This window comes from Microtus pennsylvanicus, chromosome 4 (genome assembly GCF_037038515.1).
Source record: "Microtus pennsylvanicus isolate mMicPen1 chromosome 4, mMicPen1.hap1, whole genome shotgun sequence".
Classification (NCBI taxonomy): domain Eukaryota; kingdom Metazoa; phylum Chordata; class Mammalia; order Rodentia; family Cricetidae; genus Microtus; species Microtus pennsylvanicus.
The window spans coordinates 114,620,055-114,643,077 of record NC_134582.1 but is presented as its reverse complement, the minus strand read 5'-3'; the positions used below and the strand labels follow the sequence as shown (position 1 = coordinate 114,643,077).

The 23,023-nt window shown below is 41.3% G+C and overlaps 1 protein-coding gene across 1 annotated transcript in view; it reads right to left on the bottom strand.

The window, feature by feature from the left end:
- Positions 1 to 23,023, bottom strand: part of Ryr2 (ryanodine receptor 2) — a 566,260-nt gene that overhangs the window by 226,990 nt on the left and 316,247 nt on the right. The window contains exons 18-24 of the mRNA XM_075970222.1: positions 17,310 to 17,428; positions 16,094 to 16,227; positions 13,841 to 14,082; positions 7,607 to 7,799; positions 6,197 to 6,413; positions 4,721 to 4,825; positions 901 to 1,004 (exon numbers count right to left, since the gene is read on the bottom strand). Of these exons, the coding sequence (XP_075826337.1) occupies positions 901 to 1,004; positions 4,721 to 4,825; positions 6,197 to 6,413; positions 7,607 to 7,799; positions 13,841 to 14,082; positions 16,094 to 16,227; positions 17,310 to 17,428 (1,114 nt within the window). The remainder of the gene's footprint in view (positions 1 to 900; positions 1,005 to 4,720; positions 4,826 to 6,196; positions 6,414 to 7,606; positions 7,800 to 13,840; positions 14,083 to 16,093; positions 16,228 to 17,309; positions 17,429 to 23,023) is intronic.

The window sequence follows — 23,023 nt, the reverse complement described above, 5'->3', positions numbered from 1 at the left end:
TATTTCACAGATGATTCAGTAGGAATAGTGGAGCCAGAGTGGGACCAGAACTAACTCAGGTTAAGACCCCTAGGTCGGTGTGGACTTCCACAGTTCCTAGCTGTTGAAGCTGTGGACCTAGGAAAGAAGGACAGTGGTTTGGGAGTTAGGCTCACAGGCATAGGGAAATCTCTAGCCTCCAGTTCATATCACAGACCTAATCAGGTGCCAGAGCCAACTAATACAGTACTTGACCCTCTGAAAAAGACTAGGGAGAGAGCCTCTGGTTGTACATACCCACCCCACAGAGGAAGAGAACACCTCTACCCTATTGAGACTTGTCCTCTTAGGAACACTCTAAATGTCCCCACTGATAGAAGAAACATTAATATGAAGATAGACAGACAGACGATAGATGATAGATAGATGATGATGATGATAGATAGATAGATAGATAGATAGATAGATAGATAGATAGATAGATGATAGATAGATAGATAGATAGATAGATAGATAGATAGATAGATGATAGACAGATATAGATAGATAGATAGATAGATAGATAGATAGATAGATAGATAGATAGATAGATAGATAGATGATAGATAGATAGATAGATAATAGATGATTGATAGATAGATAATAGACAGATGATAGATAGATAGATAGATAGATAGATAGATAGATAGATAGATAGATGATAGATAAAATAAATAAGAAAGATTCAACCAACAAAAAACTCTAGAGCCATGTACCAGCCAAGAAACAAAACCAACTCGAAGTCAAATTCCCAACAAATATTGAACCAATCCTCCTATACTTCACTGAACTTTCTAATAGTAGAAAGAGCTTCCCAGTATAATTAAAGTGAAAATGTCAATATCTGGCTACCTGAACTTAATAAAGTATAAAGGCACTCACTTGAGAGTTTCAAGCGACATCTGCAAATTGTAGTTGCGCTCCTGTTCCGGCAGTTTGCTGAACTCCACCAGACATGGATGCTGTCTCTTGTTGTCATCTCTAACCTGAAAAAAGATGGGAAATCAGCATAAAGGAGCTTGCAGAGTAAAACACAATTGTGAGGGGGCTAGCTAGGGAGATGGAACCTCTGAAAGCTTCCCCTGGAAAGCTGAAATCTTCAAATGTCCGTTGCAAAGGCCGGCATGGTCTGCACTCCCAACTCCCTTCTTGTTACATAGTTGAGAAAGATAGCTTAGCTCTCAATTTCCACATGTTTCTGCCAGGCTGCCTCCTGAGGTCCATGAGTATGCTCACTGGGTTCCTTCCAGAATCTGCTCAAATCTCCTTTTTTTCCAGGAAGTTTACCCCATCTGCCTTCATAATATAGTATTCTGCCCAGTTGTCCTGCTGTCTATTTCTTTTCATTGTACATAACATTATTCGGTAATGAGATCATTTGGGAGGGATGGGTTTATTTGGTATCTTGGACTGGCCTTGAACTCACTGGGTAGCCCAGGCAGGCCTTAAATTCAGGATCTTCCTGCCTTAGTCTCCTGCATGCTGGGATTGTAGGCCTGCAACATCATGCCCAGAAGACTAAGTTTTTACTTAATTTATTGTCTATCTTCTTTCACTCAAAATTCAAAAACAATGGGGATTCTAGGCCTTTGATTATAGCCAAGCCCCTGACACACAGCATTAGAATATGAATGAACTCTGAAAAGATATGACTTCAGCTTTACTCTGCAGTACCCTGTCCATCTAGATTCATCTGTTCAGGGATATGAATAAGCAACCTGACTGACACACATGAACTCCAAGGTAGTTTTGGTTGCTCATCTCAGCCTCCATAATCACCTTCTGAGATCACAAATGAACCCATGACCTTAACAGATTGATTAGCACAATAAAGGTTTCCCTCACAGTAATCTTTGCCAGTGTTTCTTGGTGTCCACTGGAGACTGGGCACAGAATTTTATCTATCTTTCTATAACCCCCCAGATGCTCAAGTCCATTTTCTGAGGTGACAATGTCTGTACACAGAACCTATGAAATGCCTCCTCACCTCCATGCACGCATGTTTTAAGTCATCTCTAAATGATTTCCAACACCTGAAGAATGGATAGTATTGTGTCAACAGCTGTCACACAATCAAGCTTAGGAATAATGACAAAAAGAAGTCTAACCGTTTTCGGCACTGTTTTTTGATATTTTTTTTTACCTACATGCAATTGAATCCATGAATGTAGAACTCAGTGATAAGAGCCAAGAGGCAAGGGCATTAATGGTAACACTATATTCAAGATTATAGGAAGAAATTCATGAAGTTGTTCTCTATTCTTAACTTAGCAATTAAATTTTTGTAATCTTTGTAAAGTCCTAGATTACACAGGCATTCCTGCCCTGGCAGCACCCTGACGACAGCCCATCAGTTGTGAAGGAATAAATTACTCCATGGGAATAATTACCAAGTTCTATATATGCCACTGAAAAAGTATGCAAACATGAGCAAATTTTTCTTTAGAGACAAATTGAAAATCATGACTTTATTCCTTTTTCTATGGATCATTAGAAATGAATATGAAATGCAAATGAAGCAGAGTTACAAAATTGAACTGAAGACTCCAGTTTTTAAGTCCTAAATTCTGAATATGAAAGTAAGAATGAATGAACCTGGACATAGTCCCCCGTTTATGTAATCTCCATCTAATTCTCCACCCTATTCCAGAGAAGAGCCGGAACTGCCATCTCTCCAAGGTGAACAGAAAGAATCAGAACCCTGCCTCATCCCTTCCCTCTCTTACCGTATCCTACACCTGACTTTGGAAACACCCCTGCAATGTCTCACCAAGCCCACTTAGGCACCAGGGTATCAGAAAGACATCTCTCCTCCAACACCTGGTTTACTCTTTCTGTTCCTGCCACATTAATCCCATGCTTTACATACCATGATTTCAGAAACAGGGTCCAGAGACTCTTGAGCTAGAATGGACCTGAATGACTCCTCCCTGAGGACTAGCTTTTATGGTACCAGAAGGCACCAGGAAAATTCCCAAAGTAGGGAGACCACCAACAATCCTACCTGGCTATGACACCTATAAACCAAATCAGCAGCCAACATGGTAAGATAATGTATGGGTACAGGAGTGACACAGTGCATTGGCAGTAACCAAATCAGCAGCCAGCATGGTAAGATAATCTATGGGTACAGGAGTGACACAGTGCATTGGCAGTAACCAAATCAGCAGCCAGCATGGTAAGATAATCTATGGGTACAGCAGTGACACAGCGCATTGGCAGTAACCAAATCAGCAGCCAGCATGGTAAGATAATCTATGGGTACAGGAGTGACACAGTGCATTGGCAGTAACCAAATCAGCAGCCAGCATGGTAAGATAATCTATGGGTACAGCAGTGACACAGTGCATTGGCAGTAACCAAATCAGCAGCCAGCATGGTAAGATAATCTATGGGGACAGGAGAGACACAGCGCATTGGCAGTAACCAAATCAGTAGCCAGCATGGTAAGATAATCTATGGGTACAGGAGTGACACAGTGCATTGGCAGTAACCAACAACTTAAGATCTGTGCCAAAGAGTGAAAGCACAGCTGGTACTAGACACCTTGTTGATTACTCAGTTAGGAAAGTCATGGATACTGAAGGAGAACCTACAACTACTACTTTACTAAACAAGCATAATCCCTAATATCACTCTAAAGATTTGTCCTTATACCCACAAATAAGTGTAGTCTTCACCCTTCATCAAGGGTACTTTTCTTTGCAACAGATAGAGACCACTACAGAAAACTACAATCAAACAAAATGCATAATTGGGGAGAACAGTCCTAATGAACACATCTGTAAAATACTTGGCACCTAAGGCACGGGGAACATTACAGAATAAGGGGCAGAAAGATTATAAGAGCCAGATCAGGGAGTTTGATGCAAAATTATATACCTCCTAGTAATGTCAGAAGCTACACCCAAAAAGTCTACCAACATGATTGCTCGAACATGAGATGAACAAGGAAAACACTAATAGACATGCCAAAGTGTATGCAGGAACGTCTATGAGGACTCAGCCCTACATAAAGAACTACAGGCAGCTCAGGAATACTGAGGTCATGAGAAATAATCTCCAGGGAAGAGAACACCAATCATGTACCAATACCAAATGGTTAGTTAGTCTTGAAAATATACATACAAGTAACATTATATAGACTGCACAGTTTATATTTAGGAATATATATGTACATATATATGTGTGCATCTACACATATTTACTACACACATACATACACATGTAACAAAATTAATGGGGAAAAGCCCACAAATTTGAAAGAGAGCTCAGAGAGATATATGGGAGTTTTTGGAGAAACACTCTTCAAATCAACTGTGAACATCTACCCATGGGTCTCTGCTACTATCTGTCTGGGATAAAAGGAGAATATCAGAGAAAAACAAAATTAACTTATTTATTTTCATTCCAATTTCAACTTTTGTTTTTGCCATTTTCTAATTTAGAAATAAAGGCTCATTATCTAGATTTAACTTGATTTTAAAATACAACTTTCAGTTCAAACACTAGTAAGTTTCATGTCAGGAAGTCTACCACTATTGCCATTTCCTTTGGTTTTTAAAAAGATGTACAGAACTAAGATGCCTCAAAAAATCAATTCTATTGATTCATGTCATATCACAGCAAGTTGAACGAGAAAATGCTATCTTTCCAAATGATTTAAGAACAGAATATGAGAATAAATTTCAAAATCATATACCGGACCATACTGCCAGCCAAGCTCAATTTTATTCATAACCCAGAGCTCATGGATATTCTCTGCCAGCTTTTCTCTTATCCTTTCCAGGTGAGGAGGCAACACAATCTGGAAAAAAGGGAGAGAAAGGGTTAATCGGGAACAGATACTGGAGATGCTGAAAGGTGCTGCACCAACTAGCCTTGCATCTAGTATCTCCTAGGCCATTACAATACAATAAAATAATTGGGTTCTGAATCAGATATTTCATGGTGTTTGCTAGATAAATGCTGGTGTGTGTGTGTGTGTGTGTGTGTGTGTGTGTGTGTGTGTGTGTGTGTACATTTAGCACTGCAAGTAAATGAATGGACAAAGGGAACAGAGTAAAGTATAATAAGGTAGAAAAGACCAATTATTAGATACCGATTTATTGATTTATTTCGTGGTTTACCTAAAGCAGTGATAACACTGCCTATTTGATAAGCATGTCTTTACTTGCTATTGGAAAAGAATGACCTTGAAAAAGAGCTGAATCCACGGGTCGTTGCCCTTAACAACCTGCTGACACACACATGCTTCTGTAAAATCTTGCACCTTGTGATTTTAGAGTACAAAACGAAAATACAAACTAGACCCAGTCTTGAAGTCTTCCAGGAGCTATCCTGGCTTCAGTCCACTGGTGATATCACCCCTCTTCCACTCTCATTTATGTTGGGGTGCTTATTCCAGAAAGATTCCCAAGAGCACTGGTGGAGACAACTGAGAGGTGCTAAGTGGACATGGACCAATACCAAGTGCACATCAGTCAGAAAGAAGAATCACCCAGCACTCGAGGCCATCCAGTCAGTGCCCACAGGCTTAGTGCAGGGCAAGTCAGGAGGCTGCAGATAGTTCATAATCCCGGGCATCTGACAAAGTGATTGGTTTACCATGAGAGCTCTGATGAACCCTTTCAGTGTTTCCTCAACTTACACTTCCAGGATCAGGGCAGGTTGTACTTTACACTTCCCTATTGGAGAAAGTGTTTAGGGACCTCTTGAAAAAGCCCACAAGGTGGTTTACCAAAGGAAGATATGATGGCTAAATGACTAATAAAAGCCAAAGGTTCTGGAACCTATTATTAAGTCAACTTTGGACTTTAGAAATGACTTCCATGCTCCAAACTAATAAACAAGCTGAATGATCTAATCAACATCACTGGAGTTATCAGATCCTTCAAATAGAGTGTCATTTAATTCACTCCCAACCTCGGGATCCTGTTATATCTGAGACAAAAATCCTTTATATTATGATACAGTGGAGCATTATGAAGGAAGCATAGCAATGGTTGAGATAATTCATTATGAAAAGCCAACACAGAATAGATGTTTGGAGAACACAAAGGAAAGTATTATTTTATGGGATCCATTAGTTGAATGGCTGAAAAGTGCACTGCTGCGGGCTGCAATCCAAGCTTGAGAGCCACCGTATTTTGATAGTCATCAGTGTCTCTTTCTGTACCTGGCTGGTGTCCACAGGAACGGGTGTGAAGGCAGCTTGGGTCAGGGACACTGTGGGCCCCAGCAAATCTCGTGTGTATGTCCTTTCTTGCTTATATTCTCGGCTGTGTTCTACTTTCAATTTCTCTTTCGGCAGAACAGCTTCATAGCAAGCTGCATAGCCAGGTGGAGGGAGGAACTTGAATTCTCCATGTCTTCCCCCAAGCAAAAAGCGAACCCTGTAAAGGAAACAAGTATGAGTCAATCATATCTTTGATATACATGAGAGTTTTCTAATTGAGAAACATTAGGTATATTTATTAATACAAAACTAACTTTGTCATGGCCACATTTCTCTTCCCTGCTAAGTCTCTTTAGTGGTTTAAATGAGAAATGTCCCTCATAGCTTCATGCATCTGAACACATGGTCCCCAGCAGTTCGTGCTGTTTGGGGAGGTTATGGAGGAAATGCATTGCTTGAGATGGGCTTTCAGGGTTTACAGGTTCACCCTAATGGCTGCTCTGGCTCTGCTTCATGTATGGATGAAAATGTGACCATCCTGACTTCTGCTCCAGCTGCCATGCCATATCTTCCTTACCATTATGAACTCTAACCCTTTTGAACTACAAGCCAAAATAAACTCTTCATTGCTTTTGGTCATGGAATTTTCCCAGCAACAGAAAAGTAGCCAATACAATATCTAGTCTAATCACCTAGGAATCTAAGAGCCTCTTCCCCAAGAGGCTAAACACAATAGCATCATAATGGCCAAAGAAGAAAATTCAGTTCAAATATATTCACAGGTCAGTGATGACCTAGCATGTGATGAACTAGAAATAACAGCCTTGTACTGAAAGGTACATTATCACATGTCCATGAATGAAGAATATATTTCTAGAAACTCAATGTCTCAAGGCACCCAAGGATAAATCAGGCACAGTAAAGATGGGACCTAACCACCTGTGTGCTTAAAATGGCAGGATCTGGATGAGTTACCAGGGAAAAAGTATCAGTCACTGTCCTGAATCTAATTTCCTAAAGACATTTCCATAAAGAAGCCCTATGTGTCACCTCTACTTGCCGAAGAAAAGCAGGGAGCCATAATCACAATACTTTGCCAATTTCAGCAAAAGCAAAGAACTCACTAAGATTTTGTGCACATTACATTCAATTAAGTATGTGAGCTTTCTGGAAGGAACTTTGAAACAGTCGCATGACGGTAATGATAAAGATGTTCAGTTTACAAAAAAAAATCAACTAACATCTTTTAACTCGTTATAATTCATTTTCATGCCATCTCTTCCGGATTAGACACATCTGGAAATGGTTACCTTGAAGGGAAGTCCTAAGGTTAGTGAAGCAGGGGAGAGTCCTCTGTGGAAGTACGAGCACTGAGAATAGAAACAAGCCAAGCAACAGAGAGATACTAACTTTATTCCTGCAGAGAAACTAACAACCGGAAAGAACAGGCCATCGATATTGAAGTTCTCAAACATTCCTTGAACAGGCTGTCCATTAATGCGGAATGAGATGCTCGGGGCACTTAGATCTAAACAGCAACTGATGACATCGTCAGTTCTCAACAAGTGCTGATTGGGTGAGCTCACAGTTCGAGCTATACAACCTGTAGGGGGAAACAGTAAGCAAGGTGAGATTTAACACAGAGAATCATGCTCCAAGATACTGCAAGAGTGATGACCAAAACACAAGGGAAGAACACACTGCGGAGGTTAATGTCTATTGCCCACTGGGCAGGACTGGGGACCAGCAAAGTGATCAACATCTGGGACTGTCTAGACTAGGTTGAGGGGGGAAGCCCCACCCTGAAAATGGGCAGCATTATGTCCCAGGCAGCAATCTCGAATTCCACAAAGGGAAGAAAGAGAGCCGACACCAGCAATGGTGCTCTCGGCTTCCTGGCTGTGCACACAGTATAACCAGCTGCTTTCTGCTCCTTCCGTCATGCTTTCTCGCACCATGATGGACTGTATCTCCTGGAATTTGAGCCAAAATGAGTACTTCCTTAATGAAACTGCTTTTGATGGGTATCTTGTCACATTCACAAGATGTGACTAATATGTGGACTGTGGGTCTCCAAAAGAAGTATCACGTGCTAAACTCTTGCTCAAAAAGAAAGCAAGAGCTAGGGAGCTTGACTGGAAAAGGGGCCTTGTCATGTCTAGAAAGTTCTGCATGTACATGTATACTATTTGATGCAGAAATGATCTCAGTGAAAATATAATGATGTCAGAGGGCATCTAGGAAAGTATCTAACTGTCAAAAGTCCCTGTCACCTACCACTTGACTCATACAGCCCTTGGCAAATGACTTACCCTCTGAACTTTGACTTCTTTCTGTTTTTGTGCATGTGTTATTGATTTGGGTTTTGTTTTGTTTTGTTTTGTTTGAGACTGGGTTTCTCTGTGTAGTCCTGGCTGTCCTGGAATTTGCTCTATAGATAGGTTGGCCTCGAACTCAGAAATTCACCTGCCTCTGCCTCCAAAATGCTAGGATTAAAGTAATGTGCCACCGTGCCTGACATCGATTTCTTATAAGCAGAACACTAAATAGTACCACCTTCTAGAATAAATATGGGGACAAAAGTAATAAATGATTTAAAAGCAGCAGTTTCAGGCACAGTGGATGGTTGGTACCCTTTATTTTTCATATCCTCTTAATTTCATAAATACAAACTAAAGTCAGGACAGTAGAAGCAGGAACTTTCTCTGTTTTTGCAGCGTATTGCTTATTATGAGAAAATTAAATGCTGATTTGCTTTTGTTTTATAATAAAATTTACTTTACACATGGTCTTGGTTGGTGTCTTAAGTACAGCAGAATACAATCAGAGACATGAAGTTATTGATGAATGTCATACTTTCCTCTGGACAACCAATAATATCAACCCACTCTTGATATCACAAGTCCTCAGCTAATTAGTCCCAAGGGGCATCCACCACACACAGCATGCTAGAAAAAAAGGGAGGTATGGGTCAACTCAAAACATTGGCTGACAGACACAAACATATTCACAATTAGAGGAAGGACTTCATGACTCACACTTTGCTATAAATTTTTATAACACTTTTCACTTTCATTTCATTCAAATAAACACATTTATTATGTGTTTGTTTATGGGTGTTATGGTGATTTGAATAAGAATGGCCCCTATAGGCTCATATATTTGAGTGCTTAGTCAACAGACAATAGTACTATTTAAAAAGAATTAGGGGGTGTGTGGCCTCATTGGAAGAAGTGTGTCACTGTGGGTAAGCTTTGAGGTTTCAAAAAATACCACTCCTGGGCATATACCCAAAGGATGCACAATCAAAGCACAAAGACATTTGCTTAACAATGTTCAAATCAGCATTATTTGTAATAGCCAGAACCTGAAAACAACCTAGATGCCCCTCAACCAAAGAATGGATAAAGAAAATGTGATACATTTACATAATGGAATATTACTAAGTGGCAAAAAACAATATCTTGAAATTTGCAGGCAAATGGATGGAACTAGAAAAAAAATCACCATGAGTAAGGTAACCCAGATCCAGAAAGACAAACACAGTGTTCACTCATAAGTGGATATTTGGCACAAAGCAAAGAATAACCAGGCTACAATCCACAACTCCGGAGAAGCTAGGTAAGAGGGTAAAATAGATGACCCCAGCTAAGACTCCTAGCAATAGTGGAGAGGGTGGGTGTCTGAACTGGCCTTCTACTATAGTCAGATTAGTGACTACCCTAACTGTCATCATAGAACCTACATGAAATAACTGACGGAAGCAGATGCAGTGATCCACAGCCAAGCACTGGGATGAGCTCTAGAACTTAGTTGAAGAGAGGGAGAAGGGATCATATGAGCAAGGTGGGGCAGGTCAAGACCATGATTAGGAAAATCACATAGACAGTTTACCCAAGCTAGTGGGAGCTCACGAACTTTGGACTGACAACCGGGGATCCTGCATGGGACTGAACTAAGCCCTCTGAAAGTAGTTGACAGTTATGTGGATTGATCTGTTTGGGGGGGGGACCCTGGCAGTGGGACCAGACATATCCTGGGTGCATAAACTGGTTTTTTTGGAGCCCATTCCCTATGGTGGAATATCTTGACTCCCCAAAGCAGGCTTTAGCCCCTCTTAGGAATGGATGGGGGTATAATGGGAGGAGGAAGAGGGTAGAAGAATAGGATGGAGGGGAACTGGGGCTAGTATGTCTAATTAAAAATATTTTAAATAAAAAAAACACTCCAATGGTAGATCAGATAGCAGCTTTTAACTACTTCCCCAGCACCATGTCTGCCATACCTGGTGGCATGTTTCCCACCACAAAGATAATAAACTAAACCTCTGAAACTGTAAGCAAGCCCCTAGTTAAATGCTTTATTTAATAAGAGCCACCTTGGTCTTGGTGTCTCTTCACAATAACAGAACCCTGACTAAGATAGGTGTGTATGCACACACGTACTCAGGCACACATGTGTGCCATGACGTTCCTGTGGAAGTTAGAGGACAAACTGCCCATTTCTCTCTTTCTATCATGTGTGTCCTGAGGATCAAACTCTGCTCTTCAGGATAGCAGCAAGTGCCTATACCAACTGAGACTTCTCTCCATTCCCCGTGCTTTGCATAAACACACACACACACACACACACTCATCTAGCACACCAAGAGTTCTAAGCAAGAACACATTTAAAACAACAGTGGTATCCTGGTCTACAGAGCAAGTTCCAGGACAAGCTCCAAAGCTACACAGAAAACCCTGTCTCAAAAAACAGAAAAACAAAACAACCACCACCACCAGTGAAAGTCTCTTCCTTCTAGAATGTAGACACTGTTTTGATCCTATCAATTTACAGCTCTTTCAGCATCAGAATCATTATTAGGTACATCTTCTAGAACTCCCTGAATATTGTAAAAAGTGGCTTTCAAAACAAGAAGAAACAAAAAACACAAAAGCAAAGCAGCTCCTGGGAAAAATGTTGATTTCCTTGCTAATGTCAAGACCCACAGTTAATAAGAGTGTTCCTATTTTAGGATATATTTAGGATAATGATACTAAAATTACACATGAACTGCAATCCAATAGATTGTTCAGCTTTATTGACATTGCTGCAATGAAGCTGATGAACACCTAAGGGTTTTCCATGTCCTCTTCTCTGGAAAGTCTGTAGCACACGGCTAAGACAGAGTGAATGAAGAACTCGAGCCATGGCCTGAATGGCACACACGGTGTAGAACCTTCATGATCACAGGCCCAGGTCTCGACTTGAATGGCCATTCCACCGGCCCATCGTTGTTTTCTGCTTTAGTCAACAGGGAGGAGCAGCAGGTAGATTCACAGCTTTGGTTAGTAAATCCACACTGATCTCTCCTCTACAATTACCCTCCATTTAGAGAGTTTAGAGAACTTTCAATTCTCTCAAAGTTTCCAGAGCTCATCTGGGATGCTTCAGTAACAACGGTGTGCACGGTCGAATGTGAGAGAACAAATGAAGACGTCACTCAGAACTTGACTTGGAGCCAATTCCCTGTGTTAAGGAATATTGGACTCTAATTACACAATGTTCAGTGGGGGAAACATGTGTTCTCTCCGAGAAGCTGCCAGGTTGATGCTTTCAATCCTATAATAACCACCAAAAAGAAGAAAAATAGGCGAGCAACCCCAAGGGAAGCTGCCTTGGTATGAATGTGATGGAGAACTTAGGCAAATTCTACCTACTTTACAATGGTCTTTGCTGACTGAATCCCAGGTTAGAAAATTGTGCCATAGGCCACTAAAAAAGAACAAAAACAGTCCATACTATGACTTGTAGTTTCTGGCCAAGGGGCCAGGGAAATGGCTTTATGTTAACAAAGGTTTGTGGCATATTCATGAGGACACAAATTCACATCCCTAGAACCCATATAAAAGATAGACATACAGTCTGTCATACAATACATGCATATCTGTCATCCCAGCTCCCTTGTGTTGAAATGGGAGAATCTTTGGATTCTGTGGATTGTCCACGGTGGTAATGAGATTCTGTCTCAAATTGGGCAGAAGGCACAGGTGGTCCTCTGACCTCTATACACACACACATACACACACACACACACACACACACACATACACACACACACACATACAAGCACATAAATACACCTCACATAAAGAAAAAGATTTCAAAGTTGAAAAGTAAGTTCTCTTGACAACAGAGTTTCAGGGTAATTTTCTCTAGGAATTCTGTGACCTGCCATCTTTCCTATAGCACATCCATACACACTTAAGTTCTGCCCTTATTTCTCTCTTTAGCATATTCTCATAAAGGCCTAAAGCACAGGCTTTCATTGCAGCAGCATGAAGCTCTTCTACTATGTCAACAGGAAAAGTTGCAAGGCAGCGTGAGATCTGAAGTAGCGAGGTGCCCAGTACAGCAATCCCAGGCTTTGTATCTGAGGAACACTTCCCCCAAGTACTACCTACAAGGAAGACACTTTAACAGGGCTCATTTATCCAGTAGAGGGTTCATTTCCCATGAAGCAATTCTTAGAAGTAAGGGTAAAACAGAATTTAGCCCAGTATTCGGCTAAGCGCTCTTTTCCTGTCCTTGGGACCACAGAAAATTACCATGGGAACACAGAAGGCTCATGCTCTTGAAGAGAGGCAATATAAACTCTTCTGAGGTGCCTAACCACAAATTCCAAGTACTAGATGAGCTATTCAAAACATGGCTCCCTCGTGACATCTGAACTCCTGGCACCATATAAAAGAGGTCCAATAACTATTATTATGTAGATGTAACTCTACAAAGTGCTTTGAGTTCATTAATCTCTTTATCATCAACTCGTGGACTTAATTCACTTAGATCTTTAAGCCTTTTTTTTCAGAATTTATTAGGCCTCTACACTATTAAATGAGCATCACTCACAACCAAGAGACAAAATCCAGCTTTTATAACTTTTATAACTAAGGTAACTTTCTGTGTCTTTCACACACTAAGTGTTGGATATGTCAAGGTCACCAAGAACTGTCATATAAATGAAGCTTCATGAGCTGCACATACGTGCAACATTCAGGTGAACCCTAGCACCTGAAAACAATAATACTATGCAAAAATATACTATATTACTATGCAAGAACTAAACTTTGAAGTAAACCAAATTATACCCATTTGTGATCTGTAGAAAGAAATACAAATTGTTAACATATAGCATTTGCAATAAGCATTCAAGTCACTATTGAGAATTGGCAGCTGGTATCTTGGTTATACATGTAGTTTTATGTTTTCCACACCTGTTAAGCCATGCCATGATTGGACTGGTCCCCTGGAGCTTCCATTTGACTGGTTTTTACACTATCTCACTGACATCTAAACTAGTCATATGTATGGTTTTATGATGAATGTTAAACCTTTGCACATACCAATTAAAGTGATTCGGAAACACCTGAGATTCCTGCAGTTTGTTCATGTACTAGAATGTCCTGTTAAACCACACATTCACCAGCTTTACAACCTTTTGGAAATGTACTCTAATGCAATTACTTTCTTTTTCTGTAGAGAAACTCTGCTTCCCATTAAACTCTTGAACTCATCACTTCAGCGTTCAGATCATCCAAAGTTCTCAGCGTTCAGAAGAGCACAACAGGTCACCAGAGCTCCATCTGGGAAAGGGACGGTGCCTACCTGACCAGAGGTGAAGGCCATCGAACCCGTAGGAGAAGAGGTCATCACCAACGCCATTACCACCCCACTCTTCACCCCCGCCGGGGTACGGGGAGTACCCTTCAGTGGAAGCCCAGCCCACTCGCAGGTGAGTAGCTTCTGCTGTCACGAAGGGCTCAGTGTGGTCCACCATGAGCTCGTAGTACCACTTCTTATACTGCGCAGACCCTTCGCTGACGCCCAGGAAGATATTAGGCCTCATGCTTTTAAACGGAAAAAGACAGAGGAAACTTCTATTGGTTCCATTACTCATGATTCTTAATATTATTCCTGATTCTCCACAATGTACATGTGGGATAGCCGCTGCTGTCAGTTTGACGGGCTCTGGACTCATAGGAGACCAACCTCTGGAGACATCTGTGACCATGTTTCTAGACTCAGCTCACTGAGGTGGGCAGTACCATCCCACGTGCTAGGGTTCTGGACTAAGTAAAGAGAGAAAGCAAGCTAGGCACCAACATTCATGCCCTGCTTCCTGTATGCCCATGCAAAGCGCCCATCCCTCTTGTGCATCTGTCGCCATGTCTTGCCCCACCTGTACCTGCAACTGTAAGCCAGAATAAACCATCCCTCCCCACACTGCTTTTGCCAGGTGGTTTCTCATGCCAACTAAAGTAACTGATCCAATCTCCTAAACCTACATTTTAAAAAATATAACAGAATTATAATACCACCACTGAGGTGATACCCAGGAAGTCAGCAGCCCCAGTTCACTGAGGTGGTACCCAGGCAGACAGCACCCCCAGTTCACTGTGTTGATACCCGGGCAGACAGCACCCCCAGTTCACTGTGAGCATGCAGGACCTGATGTTTGGTTTACTCAGTCAAGTCTGCCCATGGTCTAATTGGACTTTGTCCTTAACTAATATTTTGAAAATTTCATAACATTAATCAAATGTAGATCACAAAATGAAATACTTGATACAACAGGACCACATAATAAATGGAGTCATTATTAACCCAGGACATGTAAACCTTCCTAATATAAGTGCCATGAAACATGGGTTATGATATGGTTTAAGGTAACACATCACTAGTCAGGGTTATTGCTGCCTGTCAACTCCTTCCTTGCTTTGAAAAGATGACTTTTTTGGCAAGTTTCATTTAAATCTATTTTAAGAGTGGGCTTACATTCTCTGGTGATCCCAAGGAGAAGTGGAGGTGGTAGTATCACTCATTAACATCAGGACTGACACAAACAAAAAGCCTCACCACTCCTGTTTAAACAACACAACACAGGGAGCCTAGAAAGGCAGTTCAGTGGTTAAGAGCACTGGTTGCTCTTGCAGAAGACTCTGGTTCAGTTCCTAGAACTCACAAGGTGGCTCACAACTACCTTTAACTCCAGCCCCAGGAGAGCTGATGCCCTCCTCTAGCCTCCAGGCATGTATGTGGTACACAAACATACCATGTATTCAAACTCATAAAGTAAAAATGAGAAAATCTTTTAAAAGGCTGTAGATCTCATACCACTTCTGTTTTTAGAAGAATAAAGTGTCAGAATCTTATGCAAAGCCCTAGTTACTCTATCACACAGCATTTTGTTGATGGGTTTTTCTGGTTTACTGGATTTTTTTTTTAATTTAGAGAGAATGGCATAGTGCTCACTAGCTCAGCTTCTGTAGACAGACCCAAGGATCACCCAACTCTGTCATCATCTACAAAAGTTAGACAAGAGTAGTACCAAAGAAAGCTCACAAAACACAGACAGCCCAGGCCATCAGCAAGGAACAGCCCTGGGTAGCTTGTAGGTGACACTCATGACTGTCAGATTCCCTAAAAGGCTGATCCGATGGAAAATACCATTTCGTTAGTTATTTAGTTTGAAATGTTTTAGACTTGGGGCACTATTTTTTTTAAGCACTGATAGTAAACACATTTGCAGAATATTGAAGAACAGTGTGGCCTCTTAGAATATCTACAGCTGTATCCTTGTATATCAGTGCAGCTACTGCCTGCTTCTGAGGATGCCCGTGGCTATCTGTCCACATGTGAAAGTGAACAGAAACTCTTACACGTGTGTTTGCACTAAGTCCATACTTTGTTCCTCCATTGCTATTTTATTAACCTTTGTACTTCATAGAAAACAATGTTTGTTCAATGGGGGAACAGACACAAATGCTCAGTAATACAAACAGGCCTCCTGTTGGCTTCCCTGGAGAGAGAGCTCCTTGCCGTGGTGTGAAGTGAGAGACGATGCCCATGGGAACTTACCTGCTGACATGATTCACAAGACGGGTCTGCAGTAACAGATCTCGTCCTGGCAGCAGATTGTCACAGATGAGATGCTGGTTGGAACGGACAGCAACCCCATGGCAAACACAAAGAGAGCACAACACGTCCAGGACCTGGGGAGAGACAGCACATCCAGCTGACTCTGACTTCATCAACAGATCTTTCCATGAGGCAAACACAACCCCAGCTGTGACTGATACTGTCATATTTCTCCTCCTCCTCCTCTTTCTCCTCTTCCTCCTCCTCCTCCTCTTCTTTCTCCTCCTCCTCCTCCTCCTTCTTCTTTCCCTCTCTCTCTCTCATGTATGATGTATATGCATGTATATGTGTGCTGTACATGCATGTTCAAATATGTGTGGACATGCATGTGTATATGTGCATGTAAAAATAGGTTGATGTTGGACATCTTCCTGAATCATTCTCTCCACCTTATCTATTGAGGCAGGGTCTCTCACTTGAACTGAGAGCTTGCCAATCTGACTACTCTAGATCCAGTTTGCCCAATGGGGTTCCCTATTTGTGCTTCCCAAGCACTGGAATTACAGGAAGCCTTCACAGTGTCCCAGCATTCACATGGATGAGGGGAATATAAACTCTGGGTGTCCTGCTTTCACAACACTTGATCATGTCCTGCCCACAGCCTCAGCTTGGTCCTTGCAACATGACAGTGTAGGTCCCAGTGACTCTCCAGCTTTCTTTCACATACAGAGCAAGGACTGTTTGTACTCTCACAGTTACAAGGACTATATATGAAACAATTGCACTCCATGGTAACTAAGGATAAAAAACACTCATGAAAATGTCAACACCTTGAAATTATCTTAGATTGGTATATATCTTAACTATTAATTCATCTATAACAGATACATAAAGACAAAAGCCAGGCTGATGTACAGGCGATCAAGTATGGTTAAGATGAATGTACATGCTCCGAATTTTAAACCACTATATAACATGTTAGATATTTTGGCCTCTCAGTATTTCACTCCTTTTTGGCTTGTTTGACATTTATCCTGTTTTTATCACTGTTTATACTTTCAGTATGCAACTATATGCACATGGTTCAAAATTCCTTTCATTTCATTATGGTAAAAAACACGTAAAGCCCTTTCTTCTAGCCTTTGGCAATATATAGCTCACTCTTCGCTATGTAATGATTCTAGAATTCACTCACAGAAATCAAAAGCTCACTTACCTTGTGGTTTCTTCCATGCTTGTCTAAAAGTGAGATGATGGATTTGATATGTCCTTCTTTGATGATATTCAGAGCTTCTGGGCTTTCCACTAACACACAGTGGAGGACCTCCAGAATGCCTACAGACAAGAAAAAGGGGAAAGAAGGTTGAAATTCTAGGAACCAGGTTTTATATATATATATATTTTTTAAAATCAATCACACTCACGCTGTTTGACATGTAATTACTTTGTGCTCAATGTGTTTGCCACAGGGCACTGTGAAAAAGCAACAGGTGGCATTTGTCAGGACTGACAGATATCCAAAGTCACGGATCCCAGTGGAGAGAGGTGTGGAGCTTAGCTGAGGAAGCTGACTGTAGCTCGGGAGTATAACAGAAAGCAGTGTAGCAGGCTGGGAGGACTCAGAAAATGTATTCCCTCCAGGCATTCACAGAGAGGAGGGGGCAGCACAGCAGTGCATGCTTGGGGCAGGCACACCAAGGTGGGCCAGCATGTGAGACTAGCATGGATGGGCAGTAACACAGGGCAGATTCTGAAGCTTTCTGGTGTTGACCTAGGTTTCCACACTGCCCAGTCCCACAGTCGTTCAGTCCCAAAGAAATAAATACACAGTGGTATTTGAACTCACAGAGATCGCCTGCCTCTGCCTCCCACGTGTTAGGATTAAAGGTGTGTGTCACCACACCTAACTACTCTTTCTTTTTTATTTTAAGGACTTTATTCTTTTTCTTTTCTCTCACAAGCTTATATATATTTTTAAACACACTGTAAACCGTTTAGAGTTTTTCTTTGTCTTTGAATCTATCTTTACTGTATATCTCTTTTTCTGACCACATGAGCCTTTAATTTGCTAAGCGATGTGGCTAGGATTAAAGCTGTGGCTTTGACAGCTGGATCCATCCCATTTCTTACTTTTCTGAGAGTCTAGCCTCATGGCAGAGGTACTGGCCAGAGCCATGTTTATCACCACAACTCTATGGCATTTCAAGGTCCCTGCCACCACCAAGAAACAAACTCTTGGCTATTCATCAACACCATTTAAGTGTTTGGTGTGGGGCCTCTTAAAAGAGCTGTAAGGTTTTTGTAGCTAAAGCTGAGTCAGGAAGCCTCTCTTAAATGAGACATGCTTGCCTCCTGTAAACAGAGCCCACCTGAGAAAATGCTGCTAAAAGAAGCCATGCTTAACTCTATTCTTTTGTGTATAGAATTACTTCCCAAGATTTCTCTGGCTTTAAGTGGATTTAACTGTCCACATTGGCACCATTCTGTTGACCAAGGTTTCTGTCCTGCCTAGTCCCATAGTCACTGAGTCCCGAAGAAGAACACAGAGGTCTACATTAATTATAAACTGGTTGGCCTAGTATTCTGGCATTAAAACATAATCCTAAGCCATCAAGAGGAATAGGTGACAAAGGAACTTTCTGTCAAGCCTGACAACCTGAGTTGGATCCCCAGAAAAAAAAATATTTCATTTAAAAAACAGGAAATAAATAAAATAGTACAGAAATTAAGAATTATCACAAAAGTACAATATGCCCTTTTTTCTTAAGGTTTATAAAAGAACAAAGACAAAATGGGTTTCACTATCAGAATGTTTAGTTTATACTTAAAAAGCTAACTGAAAACTATGTCCCTTTTTTCTGTTGTCCCATCATTGTTATTTGACCTGAGTATGATCCCAGGAGACACATGGCAGAAGCCTGAAGTTGTCCTCTGCCCTCCACAAGGGCACCACAACATGCTTGAGCACACATACACAAACAAATACAAGCAAATGCAATGTCCACAATTAATAATAAAGAAGTGAATTAATTAGCCACCAATTAGTGCTGCTCTCTGTCAATAATGATGGTGCCAGTCTTCCATGACCATGAGACACAACATGCAGACCGCTGGCTCTCTCTCAGCATCTTTAAGGATTACAAAGAATTGAGAAGAAGCTTCTAAAACCCTGTATTACGGTTCTTATGTGTCAAGTGGAATTCGCTATCTTAGTAAAGAAGCCTGCAATGTCAGGCTCACAAAAGAGGATGCAGACGTCATCCTCTCAAGTTCTCAAGACCAGCGCCTGACCCAAATCCTTGCCCTTTATGGATGAGGACAACGGATGCTGACTTCTTCACTGTGTGTTAGTCTGTTAAAATATCCACGTCTATTCAATTTCTATAGGACCTCAAACTCTAGAGATAATTTAGCTGTTGTCCAACAGTCTGATGATAATGGGGGAAAAAATCAAAGAATACAGAAATTCAAGAAGCCAAGATTTGAGATAGAGATGCTGACATCAGTGTACCAAAGCTCTCCATGCTGTCACCACCATCTAAGATGCAGCAATCAGAGAAACTCATCATCCAGAGCCCAATATAGAATATGATGCCAGTGACGGGAAGGTACTTGTAGTAGGTTTCCCATGCCAGCCTGTCCTTTATGTCTCTCCATTTTTTATATTACAGAGCACAAGGAGGCCTACTTTTATTAATATAGTTTTATTGTACTGTTTGAATGCATACATTTACTGACAGTGGTTACTTCTCACTACGAATAAGAACTGGGGGGCTGTATTAAAGACCGTAGGGCACACAGGCTCTAAAACATGTGCCTGGATGCCATAACCTGAGATGGTGATGACTGGTTCTTTATAAATCGGTTGTCCCTTCACAGAGGAAAAAGGCTACAGGAGCATGTTTGTCCCTGACACTCAGGAAAGCATGAGCTGTCAATGTGAGAGGAGACCCACACATCAAATCCAAAAGCTCCTTCCTGTCCAGGCACCTCTAGGCTTGAGAACAGGAGCACATTTCTGGGGCCTGTGGTATCCTGAATCATCAGACTGAGGCATTGGCCTTTTACAGAAAGTCGTCAGCCTTTGCTGTGTGCAGAAAAAAAATCAATAAAAGACTGAGAACAGGTTCTCTTAGCAAATAATGGCTCACAAAGCTCATCGCATGCTCAAAACCGAGTGTATCAGAAGAGGAACATGGCTAGATCTGGATGCGAACAGTTTATACCACAAAGCAGAATGATAATGTGAGAACAAACCACTGATTGCAGATGGAGGCAGCGACAGGAGACTCGTGAGAAGCTCTGGGCTGAGCTACACTTGTGTTCACAGAGGGAACAGTAAGGAAGACCAAAGGGAGGAAGTGATGCCCAACATCTGGGATGGTCCTGTGATCTCCACATGCATGCCATGGCATTTGTACACTTGTCTCTCTCTCTCTCTCTCTCTCTCTCTCTCTCTCTCTCTCTCTCTCTCTCTCTCTCTGTTCTCTCTCTCTCTCTCTCTCTCTCTCTCTGTTCTCTCTCTCTCTCTCTCTCTCTGTTCTCTCTCTGTGTTCTCTCTCTCTCTCTCTCTCTCTCTCTCTCTCTCTCTCTCTCTCTCTCACACACACACACACTTATACATACCATATACATACACTAAGATTAAAATAAGAAATGATTTGAGTTTCAGCACAAGATAAATGACCAATTTACTTTTAAGTCTTCTGGCAAACAGAAAAGGGAACAAAAAATAAAGAAACAGCATGAAATTTTCTTTCTTTTTGTTAACAAGAGCTAAATCATAAGAACAAATGGAAGCTACCCTAAATAGGATTTCCATAGCTTACACAAATAGAGAAAGAAAAAATGTATATCACATTAGTATTCAAATGTGTAAAGTTTAAAAATCGTGGCTGCAAGAGAAAATACATAATTACATATACTTTGAATTTTTCAGATTGTTTTTGAACCTAAAGAGGAAAATAAACTTATTATTTCTCAAACTCATGTGATACTGAGGAGGGGGAAAAGTTGACAAAGGTTAAGTTTGAAAATAGAACACAAATTGGCAAAATCGGGAGAGAGATGAAGACAGGAGCCAGTGATAATATTCTTATGCATACACAAAGCAACGAAACACTCTGGGAGAAGCATCAGCAAAATAAATAAGCTAAGAAGAGAGACTGCAGTTCAGGATTAGAAGGTGGGTGTGAGTCTGAAGTTTCCTGGGGAACACTGAGCGAAATCACAAACACAGAGCAGGGCAACTATAATGTACAGTTCAGCCTAACGAGGCTCCTGACGATTGCGCCCTTCAGTTTTATGAAGGACAGAGAAATGACAGTTGCCAAAGGACAGTTAGGGAAAAGGAATGACAGTTTCAAGACAGCTTGTGATTTAAAAATTAGAAGACCTTATTAGAAATTTGATACTATTCAAATTTTTATTAGGATACATCGTTGTTTAATAGAGCCTGGAGGTGTGGTTCAGTTGGTTGGTAGAGTGCTTGCTTAGCAGGCATGAAGCTCTGGGTTTGATCCCCAGCACTGCCTAGAACCAGGTGTGGAGGCACACACCAGTAATCCAGCACTAAGGAATTGGAGTCTGCAAGCAGAAGTTCAAGGTCATCCTCCACTGCACAGTGAGTTGAAGACTTGCTTGGGTTATGTGAGACTGTCTCAAAGAACAGTGGCAGCCTGAATCATAAACACTATAAGATGTTTCTATGATACTTTAGCACTATGGTTGTTGGCTTTAGATATTTTTTTATTCCTCAGTTTATTACTGAGTTCATCCAGTGGGCGAGTCTCTGTAAGCTCTTTAGTCTGAGCAAAATGAGGCACAAAGATAACATTACTCCAGAGCCCACAGTGCCGACCAGATTCAATCCTCCTCTGCTTTTCCTTGACCTCAAGCAAGTGACCTATAAGTGCTTGGCCTTGCCTTCTCCACCTTGACTGGAAATCTGATGACAGGATGTCAGACATTCAGTAAAGCAGAAGGCTTGAGATGAGCTTCCCTTGCCTGGACATCAGGACCAGAAGAGCTTTAAATTCAGGGGGACTCTTCACTGCTGTTATAGGTCAGCATATACATAAAGATATATTTTAGGGACAGTGTCCAAGTCTGAACACAAAATTCCTTTATGCTTCACATATATACCTTACGTACATATTTTAAAAGTCATTTGATTTTTTTAATGTCTACTACACTATGTACTTACTCAATTATGTAAGTGTCTACTGTGTATATGAATGGTATGTGCATCATAGCATGTGCTATGAAAGCCAGAGGACAACGTTGGGAGTTGGTCCTCTCCTCCTGTGTGGGTCCCAGGGGTAGAACTCAGGTCATCAGGCTCAGCACTAAGTACTTCGACCTGCCTAGCCATGCTGCCAGTCTAAAGGCTATGTTATACAATGTTCTAAACAACTTTTCACATGAAATGCAGACAGCAGGCCACAGATAAAAGAGTATAAGGCCTTCTTCTACTAGACATTGAGTAAAGTGTGCAAAACATTGCATTTGGCTGTGTCCCAATACATGAAGTCAGTCATCTAACGCTCTACTTGTGATGTCTTGTTGGTGACAAAAATAGGACCCAGGAGACCACCTGCCTTCTGTTGTTATTCATCACTTCTCATGGCTCTCTGAACCTTGAGATGAACGTGAACTACAAGTCCCACAATTGTGCACATCAGATCAAGTTCTCAGTCTTGATAATCTCATATGTGAACATATCTACTCCCGCTTCTTCTCTAGCTCAGCACAACCATTCCATCACAGTCCCTGCCCAACTTCACATCTGTCCATATGTGGGCATAGATATGGGGCCATGTGTAGGAACATAGGAAATCTACAAGTGGATATGCATAAGAAAGGAAGGAAGGAAGAAAGGGAGGAAGGAAGGAAGGAAGGAAGGAAGGAAGGAAAGAAAGAAAGAAAGAA